Source organism: Podarcis vaucheri (genome assembly GCF_965113315.1).
Source record: "Podarcis vaucheri genome assembly, chromosome: 1".
NCBI lineage: Eukaryota > Metazoa > Chordata > Lepidosauria > Squamata > Lacertidae > Podarcis > Podarcis vaucheri.
The window spans coordinates 15,173,133-15,191,185 of record NC_138759.1 but is presented as its reverse complement, the minus strand read 5'-3'; the positions used below and the strand labels follow the sequence as shown (position 1 = coordinate 15,191,185).

At 39.5% G+C, this 18,053-nt stretch overlaps 1 protein-coding gene across 7 annotated transcripts in view; it reads left to right on the top strand.

Annotated features, from left to right (window-relative positions):
* KLC1 (kinesin light chain 1) overlaps positions 1-18,053 on the top strand; it is a 39,643-nt gene that overhangs the window by 4,774 nt on the left and 16,816 nt on the right. For all 7 annotated transcript variants that reach the window (XM_082217841.1, XM_082217840.1, XM_082217843.1 and 4 more), the window contains exons 2-11: positions 9,611-9,872; positions 10,061-10,291; positions 10,652-10,730; positions 11,436-11,661; positions 12,230-12,317; positions 13,199-13,300; positions 14,131-14,304; positions 14,790-14,889; positions 17,126-17,175; positions 17,258-17,325. In XM_082217841.1, the coding sequence (XP_082073967.1) occupies positions 9,612-9,872; positions 10,061-10,291; positions 10,652-10,730; positions 11,436-11,661; positions 12,230-12,317; positions 13,199-13,300; positions 14,131-14,304; positions 14,790-14,889; positions 17,126-17,175; positions 17,258-17,325 (1,379 nt within the window). In that variant the 5' untranslated portion in view covers position 9,611. The remainder of the gene's footprint in view (positions 1-9,610; positions 9,873-10,060; positions 10,292-10,651; positions 10,731-11,435; positions 11,662-12,229; positions 12,318-13,198; positions 13,301-14,130; positions 14,305-14,789; positions 14,890-17,125; positions 17,176-17,257; positions 17,326-18,053) is intronic.

Here is an 18,053-nt window from a genome sequence, read left to right as displayed (position 1 = left end):
GCAAGGACTGTGAGCTTTTCTGGTTTCTGTCCATAAACTTGCTGCTAGCAATTATTCATCCCTCACTGGGATAATACTGTCACAAGCAGCACTTATTTTTCAGGGAGGGGGTACTCAAGGGTACGAAATACCAGCACCTCTTTTTTGTTGTTGCTAAAAAGTGTGGCACTTATTGTAACAACTTAATGGCTAGTACCAACACCTATTTTTCTAGGGGGGGGACCACTGCTCACAAGGCTATTGTAAAGATTATTTGCAGCATATTTGAAACACTTTTAACACTCAGTATGCTATATTGTTGTTGTTGTTGTTTAGTCGTATCCGACTCTTTGTGACCCCATGGACCAGAGCACGCCAGGCACTCCTGTCTTCCACTGCCTCCCGCAGTTTGGTCAAACTCATGCTGGTAGCTTCGAGAACACTATTCAACCATCTTGTCCTCTGTTGTGCTATATACATAAATGCAAGGAAGTAAATTTTGTACTTTTTTATAATAATAATAATAATAATAATAATAATAATAATAATAATAATTTATTATTTGTACCCCGCCCATCTGGCTGGGTTTCCCCAGCCACTCTGGGCGGCTTCCACAGAAACCAAAAAACACTAAAATATCATACATTAAAAGCTTCCCTGAATAGGGCCGCCTTAAGATGTTTTCTGAATGTCAGGTAGTTGTCCATCACCTTGACATCCGATGGGAGGGCATTCCACAGGGCGGGCGCCACCACCGAAAAGGCCCTCTGCCTGGTTCCCTGTAGCTTCGCTTCTCGCAATGAGGGAACCGCCAGAAGGCCCTCGGCGCTGGACCTCAGTGTCCGGGCAGAACGATGGGGGTGGAGACGCTCCTTCAGGTATACTTTTTTACTTCAGTACTTCCATTCCCAGTACAAAATAAACACTTACCAGCTTTTTCCTGCCATTCACTTTATTTTCCAATACGCTAACATTTGTTGAGTAACTCAACGCAGCATCTGGTTTCCAAAATAATTGGGGTATCAATAGGTATGGTACCTGAAATTACTGAAGTATTTTGCGTAAAACTAACCTTTGTGTTTGTATTGCTGAGAAGTGACTAATTTATCATGTTGCCTGTATACATTTTTTCAAACATATTTTTTACCAATATAATTTAGTCCAATAAAATTGCATAAGCGCAACATGGCAAGAAATCTTCCTTCATATACTGACTTTACTTTAGAGATTATGGCTTATTTAAACCATAGTTTTCTGTTACATTGAAATGAGGAGGTTAGATTACTGACTACTAACTAGCATAGGAAATTATCCTATGCTGATTAGTAAACCAAGATTAAAATCATAGTTTCTCGGTTTGACTGTGACAGGAAACTGTGATTTCAGCAAGTCATGATCTCTGAGCTGAAGTAAGTGTGTAAGAGGTTTTGAAATTGTTTTAGATTCATATGGTGCACCCAAAGTTGTGTGATTAAAAATCCCTCTCCCTCTGCAGCCCCCTGTGCCCTCCAGTCTGCTTTGGAGTGTCCATCTCTGCCAGTTTTAATGTTTTTATGAGAATTTGAACGATTCTCATGATTTTTTGTCTTACCTCACTAACCTTTAGGGCTATAAAACTATTTTGCCATCAGTCTTCATATGTGTTCCAAATTGCCATCCATGTGGCTCATGACCTTGCTGTTGGCACTCTGTGATTATCTGCCCTTGATGAATTCTCAGTATTCCATAATAATAATATTACCAAAGTAAGAACATTCAATAGTTTTGATTTGAGTAAAGGAAAACTGTACACTTGCAGCTTTAAAAAAAATCTGTATTTCAAGGGTAGTGTCAGTATTTCTATATACTTATGGTTTTATAGTATTGTGTTCAGTGGCATTGACCTAAAAATGTCTACTTTTTATGCTGAACAACAAAATAAATATCATGTTGATATGTTGATAACTGACTCAAGATGAATTATTTGTTTAAGGCGGGGGGGGGAGGGTTGCTTGAAGGGGAATAGCTCTGAACATGGGAATTCTTAATCTTGAAAGTGTTATTTGTGCTGACAATGGGTGATCTCCACTAAGTCCAACTGAAACTAGTTGCAAATTTATTTTTGTTCATCTCAGTGACTGTTGGATATCACCCAATAGACAGCTCACTGGCTTCATTGGGATACAGATGTATGGCACCTGTTAAGTATTTTTCATTTATTGCACCAGCCATTTACACCTTGTTCCAAGAAAGGAGAGCTGCATGTAGAAGCAGGATTGCATGCACCCTATTGATAAAGATGTGCATTCCCATCTGTGGACATGCTCATTTGGACCCCATTAAATTGGCTGGATGCATCTTTTGATGACTCTGTGTTCTGATGGATTTGGGCCATAGTGTTGTTAAATAGCTACACAAACTGTACTTAAATAAATATGCTGATATAGTTTAATTCTGTGCACAATGAGAACAGTTGGGGGAAATAATCAACATTGTATGATGCAGCGTTTATGATGTTGCTAGTATATGTGCTGTAGGAATTACCAGTGCTGAGAGATGAGTCTGTGTAACATTTGTCCTTCTGAAATAACCTGAGGAGTTTGGCTGTTTGAGACATGCCTTCAGAAGGAAATAGTTGACTGATGATATAAGACATTTCATCAGTGCATACGTGGAATTATCAAGGAAAACTTAAGTCAGGTGAGCATGGTGAAATGGCATCATACTAGTTTACCAGCATTTGACTCATTTACCTCTTTCACACATTTTCCTGTAGCAAACACATTGACAGACATGGCCTACTTGTACATTGCCTTGGTCAGGTGTTCAGCTTGTTCTTTTTCTTCAGTCAGCCAACCTACGCAAGATGGCCTGTGTTGACTGCAAGACAACATGCTGAAAATGTAAGAGCCTCACCCTGGCAAGCAGCTCTGTGCATATGTTGAAAGGGAAAAAAAATCCCAAGATCTGCTGTTGACATGAGATTGGAACAGATAGGCAATGCTAATGCTGCAAGTAATCTAACAGAAATGTTAGCATTTACCAACCCATATCTATTGGACAAAGCTGGACAGAAAGTCATTTACTAAGATCAAGCATTTTGAGTAAAACCAAATTTTGAAGAGCTGGGGTGCCACAAAGAGGAAGATACTACTGCTGAACTGCAACTAACATGAGGAAGGATCGTGCACAGTTTATCTTCATGATAAAGATCAAAGAAAGATGGAAGAAAGTTTGTATCCCTTTGAAGCATACATCAAACTCTCATTGTTCAGCATGGCTGTTGGCATCCATCTGTCTCAAGAGACAATGGCTACAAGAAAGCTGCACCATCCCCTACAGCTGATTTCCTGTTGAATATGTTCCACAAGGGAAATAAAGCTAATGACAACTTCATTGCTGTGAGAATCTATTACATTCCAAACCAGCCAATTACAAGGTGTAATCTTTTACAACAGTCAGAAGAAAAATAAGAAAATACTGTATATTTAAGGTGACAATTCCTGTATCACTACAAAAAAGAGTTACAGGTATATCCCCTGATATTAGTACCTCTGATTTGGTCACATAGATGCAACCATGTTTTAAACTGACAGTTTTCACTTAAAAGTAGAATCCATAGTCGACAGCTGTCTATCATAGATTTCACATGAGTTGATGGAATGTTCCTTCTTTCCATGTGTATGCTAGTGGAGTCTGAACTGGCAGTGACTGACCAGAAACAAGACGAAGATATATAATTGACTTAATTTATTACCTTGCAATGTCATGTACTTCACTAAATTACATTATTACGTGCACCTATGACATGGATATGTTACTCATTCTTCTAGGAAATTCTGAAAGCAAATGTTTGGATGGAAGTAGGTTTGCAATCAAAGAGTAGTTTGAAGTACTACATAGATGTGTGATAGCTAGCTCATTTATGATCACTATGTGCAAATCCGTATATGGATTTCTTTGCTTCACTGGATGCCTTTTTAAGCGAGGGAAGATTCAGCCTTCAAGGTTCAGGAAGGAAATGAGAATGTACAAGCCATGCTTTCTTCTTTAAAGTGATTGGATTTGGAATGAGGTAACAAAAGCTTAAAAGCGTGTAAATTGAAGCTAGTTAATGAAGCAAGGCTGCAGAAGTTCATAGTTGTGTACAATCAACGTGGTTCTCCTATGAGTGAAATTATAGGAACATATGGAAGAACTGTGCTGCCATGCAAGTCATTCAAAAGAAGATATTGTAGACAATTTTATTTATGGAATTGGACCCAAGCTACACAAAGCAAGACACTGTTGTCCAGTCCACAGCTAGAAAATTGAAAATCAAAGTGCACAACAGAGGGATTTGATGGGGATCAGGATTCCTATCTCTCAGAATCTTCAAGTACACAGATCATGATGCCTCGGTACCATTCTCATGTAGCTGATGAAATAGAGGAGACTCATGTTCTTTGTGGATTTGGAGACAGTCTTCACCCAAAAGTGTGCTTGTTATCAATTTTATTCATGCACAGCAAGTAAAATCACAAACAAGGTTTGTGATAGCTAGCCTGAAAAAAGCATAATAATTGTATAATTTATACAATAAGCTAACTAAACCCTCACAAAACTAAATAAGGCATAAGATTACAAACAGTTAAGCGTAAGGCTACCAAGAAATAGCCTGCATGGCATCTTACAGCCGGAGTGAAACATCTCTGTTAGTTCTGGGTCTATCTCTTAAGTTCCTCATCTTAGTTTCAGCAGCTGAGTTGTGGTTTTGCCAGTTGTCTGGCTCCCTATTATGTATTGTTTCACTATGCTGACAAGGCTAATTCATGTGTTCATAATACACATATGAGTTATATGTCACTGGGCTTTACCTTCTTTATGCATTCCTGGGAGGAAAAGGGAATATTGCTCTAGATCCCAAGCAGCTACGTTCTTCAAACTAAAAGCAGTTGTGTGAGAAACTCAGCTTATATGTTACAGACAACCAGCCTTTGATTCTTCCAGCTAATGCATTGTTTATCATACTTTACAAGCCTTGTGACATTTGCTAATTTCTACTGAATAAACGCTGTGCTGCTGACAAAGATTCATATTAACTCTGGAAGGGACAGGTTACAAATAGCAAACAAAGCTAAGTCCATGCATGTTAGGCCTTATGCTGGGGCATTAAAGGGACAATTGCCAGCATCAGTCCTTGTGATAACCGTAGTCTTCTACACATGTCAGGAAGATTTTGGGATTCACATGGCAGGAGAGCATCTTAAACAAAGATGTGCTCTCCCAAGCCCACATTCTCACCATGTTTGCACTCCTGTCTCAGCAACATCTACGCTAGGTTGGTAATGTCCACAGAATAAAAGATGGCAGGATCCCCAAGGACATGCTCTGTGGAGAGCTTGCTTCAGGCACCGGGCCCATTGTTAGACCAACTCTTCATTACAAAAATGTCTTCAAACTTGACATGAAGGCTGGCAACATTAATCCTGTGGTGTGGGAATCCCTTGCAGACGACCACAGTGCCTGGAGACAGACAAACAGGTTGTATATCCACAGCAGTGACCTGAGGAGGAATGACCGTTGGAAGAAGAAACACCATGGTACACGTGCGTCAGCACAACCGAACGCTTTCATCTGCCTCAGCTGCAACAGATCCTGTATTTTTCGTTTCGGTCTCTACTGCCACAGCAGGCACTGTAACTCTCCAATAGCTCAACTCTGATATTGTCTTCTGCTAACTAACACACAACTGGGGGAAGGACAACATATGCATGGTCAATTGGTTTTTAATGCCTGGTGGTTGTTTCTCCTTGTGATCTTAATGGCATTGGTATCAGTGAGTTCCTGAACCAGGAGACCTAGCTCAGCCTTTATTTTTCACTGGTATCTTCCTTTCATACTCCAAAATCAGATAAATTCTACCCCTTTACTAAATTTAGGATTATGGGTAGTCTGCAACATCCCCCCAAATTCATAATATTATTTTCCTACTTCAAGTAAAGGTGTGCTCCAAGTAGAACCATTGAAGAACAAGAGAAATAAGATACAATACTTTGCATACCTTTTTCTAGCTCTGTCACAGGTATGCACATGCTCAGATTTAGGAATAAGAAGCTCCACCCAGTGTTTGGAAACATGTAATGGCCCAAAGGCTGTTGTTTAGATTTATTTTCTGATATATTTTGCATATTTGTATGCAACCAATTTGCTCCCTGGCAATTCACAATAAAATGCATAGAACAATGAAATCAATAGTACACAGCAAACCAGGAATAGAGGTGCATTTAAAATAGGTTAAAGCATGAAGCATAAAAGGCTTCAGAAAAGCAGATCTTCTTACAGTGCCAAAAGAGAAGAATGGGTGCATGGTTAGCCTCCCTAGGGAAGGAGTTCTGTGAGTGGTACAGAGGTATTTGCTTTAACAGAGAATTGGCAACTAATAGTTACCCTTATTGGGTGGCACTGTGGGTTAAACCACAGAGCCTAGGACTTGCCGATCAGAAGGTTGGCGGTTCAAATCCCTGCGACAGGGTGAGCTCCTATTGCTCGGCCCCTGCTCCTCCCAACCTAGCAGTTCGAAAGCACGTCAAAGTGCAAGTAGATAAATAGGTACCGCTCCAGCGGGAAGGTAAACTGTGTTTCCGTGTGCTGCTCTGGTTTGCCAGAAGTGACTTAGTCATGCTGGCCACATGACCCGGAAGCTGTACGCCGGCTTCCTCAGCCTATAGAGCAAGATGAGTGCCGCAACCCCAGAGTTGGCCACGACTGGACCTAATGGTCAGGGGTCCCTTTACCTTTACCTTAGTTACCCTTATTACAGCTATTCCTGACGGACCTTCTGGAATAGGTTTTAATTGAGCACAGGCTGCAGTGGGGAAGGGAAACTTGGAGAATATAAGCCTGCCTTGTGGAAGTCCCTTTTTGCTTTTGCAAGACATATCTGGATCCAAGCCATGATATGTACTAGCTATGAATGGTGAATGTGCTTGTCTATAGCACTCGTGATTCAAGTTGTGGTTTAGTATCATAATGGGAAAAGAAAATTGGTTAATTGCTAATGAGTGGTCCTTTACAATTAGAATATAATTCTGTGTTGAATATGTTGGAAATTGCTGTTGTGTTTTTGCTGTGCCTTTTTCAAAATTCAGTTGCAGTCTCTCACCCCAACCCCACCTCCCAGTGAGTCATGTGTGTCTGACTGTGCGGTGTGAAATTTTGTTTTTTCAGGAAACAGTTCCTGGCAAATTAGGGAAGTGTGACAAGTCTCTCAACTCTTCTTTTTGCTTTCAGATCTGTGGAGGTGACTAAGTATTTTGGTATTGCTTTCAGATTCAGAGAAAGGACAGCTCAATCCTACCCATTCTAACTCATGGGTGGGGAGTCAGTGGTCCTCCAGACGTCATTAGACTTCCAACTCCCATCACTCAAGCTGGCATGGTCAATAGTAATGGATTATAGAAGTTGTTGTTCAGCAACATATAGTGTTAGAAACTGTGATATGACAGCTAAATGGCACCTTAAACCTAGGTTATGGGCACAAGAATGGAATGTCTAGGCGCACTTTTTATAACAAGAATACAAAGCTGAAAATGAATGAACTGCAGCTAAAGTATTATGTTCATTTTTCACATGGTCTAGTCCTTTCCCTGCTGACCCCCCTAATATTCTTAAAAGGTTCTCTTCTCCAGTCTTCAGAGAGCAGCTGGAAGTGGGGAGACAGAAAAAGTTCCTCCTTTCCTTCCACTCTGCAGTTTTAATCTGAAATCTTAGGCACAGTACTGTGCCCAGAGCTCCGAAACTGCTCTCGCTAATGCAGTTCCCTGTTGCAAAATACGCCTGGAACAATGGGAGTTTTGAACACTGCATATAGATAGCCACAAGTTCCCCATATTTGCTCTAGGTCAGGCTTCCTCAGCCTTGGCCCTCCAGATGTTTTGAGACTACAATTCTCATCCCTGACCACTGGTCCTGCTAGCTAGGGATCATGGTAGTTGTAGGCCAAAAACATCTGGAGGGCCAAGGTTGGGGAAGCCTGCTCTAGCTGATGCAAAATAATTTCTTTTGCACAGGGTACCTTCAGTCCTCCAAATGAGATTTATGGAGGGGGAGCAGGGGGAATTGCTAGAAGCTGCTCCTCTCCCCTTTCTTCCATCAGGGAATTGGACAACATTGGAAGCCACGCGGTAGCTGCTGCTTTAATGTTTACTTCAATTGTTTTAATGTGATTCATCTTGCATGTGGGCAGGAGACTATAGTTTCATCTACCTCTGTCCTAAGTGAGGAGGAGCATAAAGGTGCTGGCTCTTCTTTACTGTTCTGAGATAATCCCTTATGATCCATGATTATTATTATTTCTCCTGATAACCATATACTTACTGGGTTCCCTCCCTCCTAAACATGTCTTCAATGGAAATTTGAATACCTCTCTGAAATTGTAAATCTATGGAAGAACTGGTTAAATGAATTGTGCCCAAGCAGGCTCTACAGGTTATTGAGAGAGCAGTAAACTGCTTTTGACCCATGGAAGTCATTTAGAAGTGCTTCTGTCAGCAGCTTTTAGAGCTGAATGCACTGGTTTGCTGTATTATAAAATAACAGGAAAAATCCCTTTTACCTGTCTTTCATTAGTTTCCCTTACTCAGCCATTTCAATATTCTTGTCATTTTTAAAATTTCCCATCCCTTTGGGTTGGGTGACAATGTATGCCTGCAAAACAGGATTAATAAATGGATATTTCACACAAATCAATACTGAAACAGACAGGTGTTAAGTGCTTTCTGGTCCGTGTGTGTGTGTAGGAAGGATATCAGAATTCAAAAGCTTTGAGACCATGGGGCCGTATTCAGTGTAATGCTGGGGAGATCAGTCCATCAGCTCAAGCGTTTCTGCTTGCTTGACAGCACAGTCTCTCCTTCCTTGCCCTTGCTGTTCTGGGGATTCTGCTCACTCTCCAGAGCAGATTTGGGGAGGGCATGTTGTGGCTATTGCACTGGCTTCCACTAGTGTGATGACTTAGTTGAATATTGTTAATTTATTTTTTATTATTAATAATATGGCCCAGGGATAATATTTTAATATGGTTTAAAATAAGGATTGTAAATTATGCTGTCCCTATTGTAAGGAAGTTTTTGTACTGTCTTAATATTGAAATTATATATCCTGTATTTTTAATACTGTTTTATTGTACGCTGCTCAGTGAATATTTATTGATGGGCTGCTACATAACTCATATTTCATAAATCATATAATTGTAGATTTGAAAGGGACCCTGAGGCTCATCTACTAAAATATATGTATCTTGCTGGCAGACAAAGCTTACCCAAACCTTTCAGAAATTAAAATATTGTTGACTGCATAGCCTTTTTGTGATAGTAATGTTTACTGCAAATGTATTAACACTATTTTATTGCATGAATTTGTAGCTGTATACAAGATACAAAATATTGGGGCACTGCTTTGTATTGTGGAAAATGTTTGTTTTGAATAGGAAATTTCACAGGAGTTATTGTAGACACAGCTACATTCAAAATCTAGAGTATGTATACCAATATGTTTTATGCCATTTTGGCATGCTTTGGTCTACTGCATCAGTTTTCAATTAAGACCAATAAGAATTGTAAAATATGTTGTTTGGCTTTAAACTAAAGTTAACATTTCTGTGTTTTCTTAGAATGTATGACAACATGTCCACAATGGTGTATCTAAAGGAAGACAAGTTGGAGAAACTCACTCAAGATGAAATTATTTCAAAGACTAAGCAAGTGATTCAAGGGCTAGAAGCTTTGAAGAATGAGCACAATTCCATCTTACAGAGTTTACTGGAGACACTGAAGTGTTTGAAGAAAGATGATGAAACAAATTTGGTGGAAGAAAAATCAAACATGATTCGCAAGTCTCTGGAAATGCTGGAACTTGGACTCAGTGAAGCACAGGTGAAAAGCCATTTCTATTTAGTCTGGTGTCAAAGTGTTATCTTGCTTTGATACAGTTTTTTAACAATGTTAACAAAATCTCAAATGTTGGATTTGTAAAGCAGCGATGCAGTTGATGCTAACCCACATATATATTCAAATATTGTAAGACAAGAGGAATAATACTTGTAATTTCTGGTCCTTTCTAGGTAATGATGGCCTTGTCAAATCACTTAAATGCGGTGGAATCAGAGAAGCAGAAATTACGAGCTCAGGTTCGCAGGCTATGCCAGGAAAATCAATGGCTAAGAGATGAGCTAGCCAATACCCAGCAGAAATTACAAAAGAGTGAACAGTCAGTGGCTCAGCTGGAAGAAGAAAAGAAGCACCTAGAATTTATGAATCAGTTAAAAAAATACGATGATGATATATCTCCTTCAGTAAGTAGCTTCACATTAAAACACATTTTATTCTTCCTAATTTTTTTCTGTTTGCTGAGGAACGTTACCCTATAAATGTTGGGACCTTTCCTCATAGGAGAGTTGTCCAGCGCTGTGATCACCTTTGTTACCCTTTTCTCAAGATCATCTGGTCATAAACTTAGAGTTCTCTTTTTGCACTTCTAAATATCATGCTTAGTAGATGATACACTTTTCAGTAATGGTATTAGTTTGAGAAGTAGGGTGGGGAGACAGTGGTGAGACAAAAGGTGCCTTTTGCAATTTGTGGATATGCATGATGCGCATATCCATATTGATTCAGTGGTTCTAACTGTTTGTTGTTTCTTCGGATTTGTCTAGGAGGATAAAGACACAGATTCTACCAAAGAGCCACTGGATGATTTATTCCCCAATGATGAAGATGACCAAGGACAAGGAAGTAAGTGAATGTAACTTTATACATTATACAGAGTGAGTGGGGACTAGTGGAAGTTTAGCTGCTTCTTTAAGTCATTAGTGCACAGTGCACAGCATAAAAGAGTAGCTGCAGTATTGAAGCCTGGCAGCTGACTTGCCAGAAACAATAAAAATGTTAGACTTGAAACTTCTGATGGGCAATCAGAAATTGTACTTCATTGTGAAGATTTTTTCCTAGTTAGTGATAACCACGGTTTATCATGTTTGAACTGGGGAAATCATACTTTGCTCTCAAATTATACTGAGGCTAGGATCCAGTTCTGAAGCTAAGCATGCAAGGAACAAGTCTCCCCCATGGTTATAGGTTTGGGCTCTTCCCCAAGTTACATTGGCTTGCTAGATGAGAGGGGGGGGGGGACTTGCATCAGCAACCATGGTGGCTGAACTTTTGATTTCCTGCTTTTCCATGAGTTTGGCTATATCCAATCTCATTCTCCTGGGAAGCCAGAGACTTTCAACTTGCTAACAAAACATGTGCCAGAGTATGCTCAAAGTAATGTGTGTGTTTAAAAAAAAACCACAAGAGTGGAATGATTAGGTATAATAACCTCATGGAACTCAATCATAGTTTTGACAGTTAAAACATTTGAGCGTGTAGTCTTAAAGAAGTTCAATTCATTCATGCCAGTTACATATTAATTTTAATATACAGCTTTCTTCTTTATAGTTCAACAACCACATAGCAGTGCAGCAGCAGCTGCCCAGCAGGGTGGCTATGAAATCCCAGCAAGATTAAGGACCCTTCATAATCTTGTCATTCAGTATGCTTCCCAAGGCAGATATGAAGTTGCTGTACCCCTCTGTAAACAAGCACTTGAAGACCTGGAGAAGACATCAGGTCATGATCATCCTGATGTTGCCACTATGTTGAATATACTTGCATTGGTATACAGGTTGGTATTTAAACGGTTTTCTAATGTGTTTGATGTTACAGCTAGACTAAAATACAGTACTTGTGGTGGTGTTTTGAGTAACAATGTTGTATTTTAGTTTGAGGACATGGCCTTTTTAGGGAGACAGTCATGCAACTTGAATAATATTCCTAGATATTTTGAGTTGGGCTGAGGACATTCTTACTTCAGCAGTAGTTTGCTGCTAGTGGCTTGGGAACTGAATCTGCATTTTGTTTTGGTGCTGGTTGGTGCATCTGATGACCTTAGATTGGGAGGAGAACTGGGTATACTGTCCATAGTATCCTGCAGTTGTTGTTCTTTATAGAGATGTAGAGGGCAGCCTCAGATTATCAGCGTGGTCTGTTCTAGTACCTAGCCACTGTGCTGTAACTCTGTTGAATAATAGGCACTTCATGGGTTGAGACATGAAAAGAGCAGAATCTGCACTGGATTCTGACAGTTTCATATACTTAAGATACTGAATCCAATTCTTGCTGATTTTCCTGACTGAATTCTTAGATAATATGTTCATGAGATATGGTTGTTAATCATGACTTCTCTAATTTAGGGACCAGAATAAATACAAAGATGCAGCAAACTTACTGAATGATGCTTTGGCTATTCGTGAAAAGACCTTGGGCAAAGATCATCCAGCGGTTTGTATATTAGATAGTTCTTTTGTTTCTTCCTTCTTGTTTCTTCCTTCTTTGTAGTATCAAGTCCTTTTGGTTTCCTTTGAAACTCATTTTAATATTAACTCAACAGGAAGGTTTTTAAGCCCTGGTTTATCGTTAACTTCATTCAGGTAGGTAACTCTCAATATAATGTCTTGCACTTTTAATAATTAAGCACAAAACTCTTTCAACATTGGTCCACTTAAATTACTTTCTTGCACACTTGTCTGATTCTGAATCATTTACATGATGAATTTACCTGAAATTCTGAAATATTTCAAATGTGTTTTTGGATTGCTTTTTTGGAGCAATAGTAAAAACCTTTGTTCAGTGTAAGCCATTTATTAAATACTCTCCACTGATAATTACAGGTGTCCTTTCTATAATATGAAACTATGTCACTTTCTAATATATATCTTTTGAATATAGTATTCTGCTTCATCGAGCAAAATTGTGCATTTCCTAATATTCCTAGCCCAGTGCTTCCCAGCTAATCTAATCTAACTAATCTATTGTCCACATGCTTGTCCCAGTTAAGGTTTTAGCTCTGGGCCAATACTTTCAAAACATAGACCTAGTCCTTTAGCATGACTTATTCCATGCTTGCTGGATCTTACTACTTGGTTCTACTTAACAATCTAGTAAATATGTACCATCCAACAACAATTTGCTACTATTTGTAGGCCGCCAAAGGTTGGGCATCACTGTGCTAGTTAAGACACATTTTATGTTTCTTAGTTTCACAAGTATTTAAACATCTGAATTACAAATAAATGAATGCTCTAGGAGCTGCTTAATTTTTCTCCAGATAATTTCAGCAGGTATGTTAGTAGACCTACATAGCTTTTGTCCTCATTTTGCAGGTTGCAGCAACTTTAAACAATCTTGCAGTGCTTTATGGAAAAAGAGGAAAATACAAGGAAGCTGAACCATTATGCAAGAGAGCATTGGAAATCAGAGAGAAGGTAGCTCAGAACAACTGTGTTATTCTTGCTGACTTCTGCTTTTTAAGTCTCAGACTTGTCATGATATTGGCTGTGTGTGTGTGTTGGTTAAAATAGAGATTGTGCGTACAGTTGTGCACATTTAGGATTTTATTGCAATGATCTATTAAGTTTTTAGCAATCAATTCACTGTATTTTAAAGATGTGTCAGAACCTGCTCTCAAAAGACAGGAAACCCCATATTTGTTACCAGGCAGGGAGATCAGGTATCAAGGAACATCTCAACATCTCAGATGGGATATTTTATTCCAGCAGTGTCATGACAGCTGTCACACATCACAGTTCTGAGCCACTTTTTCCTGCACTACATACTATTGGCCTTGAATGCTATTTCTCTGTCTTCAAAAACAGCAATATGTTTTGGAAATCTACCTTGTGCATATGATTTGGAATGCAAAACAGATGAAAAGTAGGCATTGGGGAGCACCCTAACTTTCCAGAAGTCTGCACATGTAGAAGTGGGGTGAATGACAGAAAAGGAAAGGAATTAGTGTGGAAAGTAGTAATCCTCCCATAGTGTAGGTGGAAGTTCTTTGTGAAGTTTCTTGTGGAGGTTTGAAGGATTTATAACTGGAAAGTTGTGATCTGGAATATTTCCCATACCCCTATATAATATGTAAATAATTCTGGCTAAATTTGTTTAATATAATGTTTCCAGAGGTGGAGTATAAATAGGGGCTTGAGTCTTGTTGAGCCAATGCTAGTGTAAATATGACTGACTGCTTTTTAAAAAAAGTTTATATTTAAAAAGCAGGTGATACAGTGGTAACCTAGTGTTCCTTTATTTCTAGGTACTGGGAAAAGACCATCCAGATGTTGCCAAACAGTTAAATAATCTGGCCTTACTATGTCAGAACCAGGGTAAATATGAAGAAGTGGAATACTACTATCAACGGGCACTTGAGATCTACCAAACAAAACTGGGGCCGGATGATCCAAACGTAGCAAAAACCAAGAATAATTTGGTATGTCTGCACAGTGGCATATATAATAATGAGACGTGAGCTACTGTATTTCTCATTTGCTGAAAACATGGGCTTGGATCCAAAACACCGAGCAAAATGAAAATAGTTCCTAGTGCCAGTACTGCCACACTAAGACTTGCACATGTGCTAGAGGAAGACTTTCAGCAGTGATACATTATACTGTGTCTTACAATTACTGCGCTTCTGCTTGCCCAGATGAAGTACAACTTTGGATCTAGTGTCACTTTTTTCACACCATGCTCTAGTGTGACATGTAACATAGACCTTCTGTAGTGCTGCCCAATTAGCATAGACAATATTGAGCTAGATAAGACCAATGGTTTAAGTTAGCTTCCAATGACTGTTATGCAGGCAGAAAAACACATTTGGATCCAACCCTTTGTAATGTGCTAAGCAAGTTGCCTTCAGATATCATGTTTCTGAACTTCTTTCAAATCTGACTGTGCTCATGTCATCTCTTTCAGGCATCCTGCTACTTGAAACAAGGCAAATTTAAGCAAGCCGAAACTCTGTACAAAGAGATCCTTACTCGTGCCCACGAAAGGGAATTTGGCTCTGTGGATGGTAAATGCTTGTATTATGAAGGAAAGTTAGTTCATGTAGGAATAACTAGGGGTTGTGAATAGGAGAGACTCAAGTCCTTTGTTAATTGTAAGAGGTCATGGGTTGTCTCTGCTTTTAAATAATGGCAGAACATATTGAGAAATCATTTTAGAAATTGTTACAGGAAATGCTTTGAACAAGTTGTTTAGCCATTGTTTCTCTGGGTCCCCCCCCCCCCAATGCTGTATGGCAAACCATCTTTAAAATTGAGAGGAATTTTCACAAGCAGTTTTTGATAATGATAAATTGAGTAAGCATGTAATGCTAAATCATTATTTAATTCTATGTGCAGAAGCTGGCAAAAGCCTGAGCAAAGCCTTGAGCTCCCTCTTTCCCTTGTCCTTCCCTGCTGGCAGAAGAACTTCTGCAAAATATAATTTCATTTCTCACAAATCCTTGCTTCTTGTTAAAGTATTAACCAGACATTTTGGTTAGAAACAAACTCTGGTCAGTTTCTGAACAAACCAGATTCATAACTCATGGCTGAAGCTTGCTTGTTTACTGCTTCGATTTTGTTTTAAACCACAACTTGTAGTTTGTATGTTAAGGATAAGCCAGGATATATTGAAAGTGAAATTAAGTTCTGCAGACGTCCTCCTCCTACCACCTGTGGGTCAGGAGTGGGGGAAGAAGAGCAGGGAGTATGCAAACTCAAGGCTTTCTTTGGGTTCATCGCAGCACATGCATATTCCAACTTGTGCACCAAGTGCTAAGCCATGGTTTAATATGGTATGCAAACTGAGCCCCTAGGGCAGGCATAGGCAACCTCAGCCCTCCAGATGTTTTGGGACTACAACTCCCATCATCCCTGACCACTGGTCCTGTTGTTGGACTTGTTCCATATCTGCTATAGGGTCCCCGGAGCACAGATTCACACAAAGCGGCAAACATCCTTGCAGGTTATAACAGGGTTTATTTGAAATGCATATGCAAAACAAATGTGCAGCGCGATAATCTCGCAGTCTGCACACCCCAATCAGGGTGCGACCACTTTTTATAGACTATACAAAAAAAACAAAACACAACAGAGAGTGAGACTTTATACATTCTTATCCAATCAGGCTCTAACATTCCATGTTTCTCCTTTTGAAGGTTAACACTTCTTAATTTACTCATTCTTTGTTTGTCTGCCTCCTACGGCCTTCCCTGTCTTGTAACAGTTGCTTTGTTTGTCTGCTTGCTTATGGTCTTGCCCGTCTTGTAACACTTACTTTGATAACAGCATGCTGGAATTTCTATTTCTGAGGCCCTTCACTGTTAGCTAGGGATGATGGGAGTTGTAGTCCCAAAACATCTGGAGGGCCGAGGTTGCCTATGCCTGCCCTAGGGGGAAGGTGGGGAGAGCACTTGGCTCTTTAGTCCAAGCAAAGTCTAATCCTGTTGGGCATGCTTGCAGTTGCTCTTTGGCTCTAGACTTCTTTTTACAAATCTTGGCAGAATTCTTCAGAGGGTTTTAGGTTATCCTGATAATAATGATGCCCAAAAGACTGTCTTGAAGAATCATACATTTTAATTGGGCGATTTAAGGAATTGGTTGGATTGTTAATACACTTGGCAGAATATAATTTGCAAGCAGTAGTTGCAGAGCACTGGCTTCCTTGTGATGAGCTAATTATGTAAGCAGCTTGCTTGAAGTGTCAAAGTTGTCATTGTGATAAAAGTGACGTCTCCGTATGTTCTAGCAGGCAACTAAGCTTCTGTTTGCATGTGCTGCTTGCAATTCGGTTAACATCAAAGCTGCTTTGAAAGAGCAGTTGCAACCATTTTGTAACTCTGATTTCTAGGTATTTTTTTTCCCTATCCTTAGGCTGTGAAAAAAACAAGACATCTACTTGTAATATGTCTTTGTTCTGTCACAGTGTGATAAGATGACCCTTTGCTCTGTTTAGCTTATTTGATAAACTCAAGGTTTGCATCATTTATATACAATAGCACTGTGACTGGCTTCTGATCAGTGAATAAAGTGTCCTAGAACTGGGAACATTGGGGGTGGATATCTCTGTAGCTTTCCATAATGTTTCTTTACAGCACAATCCTATACATGTCTACTGAGCAGTAATCCTCACTAAGTTCAGTGGGGCTTCCTCCCTCATAGGTGGATATAGGATTGTGTCGGTGAGCATTCTTTCACAATGCTGGTCTGGCCAAATGCGGTCATTTTATTTCACACAGTATCCCTTACCTTATTTTTACATAGATGAAAATAAACCGATCTGGATGCATGCTGAAGAAAGAGAAGAATGCAAAGTAAGCGGATACCTGAAACAGAAATTTATTTTTGTCCTTATAGCATTAAAGATAACAATTTAACACACTGTTTGCAATTTAGGGAAAGCAAAAAGATGGCACTACTTTTGGTGAATATGGAGGCTGGTATAAAGCTTGCAAAGTTGATAGGTAGGTACATTTTCCTAAAAACATTTAAAGTGTTAAAATAATAATGTTGTTGACAGTGTGTTGAATTCTGGAAACCTCCATAGTGAAGATAATTGTAAATGTCCTTATGGAGAAACTTAATAAAGGTTGTATTCAACTAACTTTTATGCACAGTAGACTCAGCAGAATTAGTGGTCATAAATTTACATGAGTCTACTCCGAGTAAAAGTTAATTGAATATAACCTTAATTCAATTAACTGGTCAATTAACCAGATTCAGTTAACTGGTCTCACTAGTGGAAGCTTGCACAAGGACTTTGGCCAGTGCAACAAGGTTCCCACCCCTCCAAATTCGCTGGGGGTGTTAGGAGAATGCCCAGAACAGGTTTTTCTCCAGGTGGAAATGTCTTGATCGTGACTGAAACAGTCATCCAAAGAAACTGGTGTTGCAATACTACCTAGAGAGACTTGGCTTTGCGTAAATATCTAGAAAGATAAAATTTGGAAACAGAAGCATAAAGTGACTGGAATATTGTGCAGTATTGGCTGGAAGGCTGGAGCTTCCTAACATGTCAGGAGAGATGCTCAGTGGCTGCTAAAAACCCTACTGGCCGTCCTTTTATAGAGGTGGTGGTTTGAAATCACTGGCTACAAATTAAGCCCACCATTTCTACATTTCCCAACTTCAGAATGGACTCAGGGTCTTGGATTTATTTTGGGTTGGAGCCTATGGCTGATTAGCATCCTGT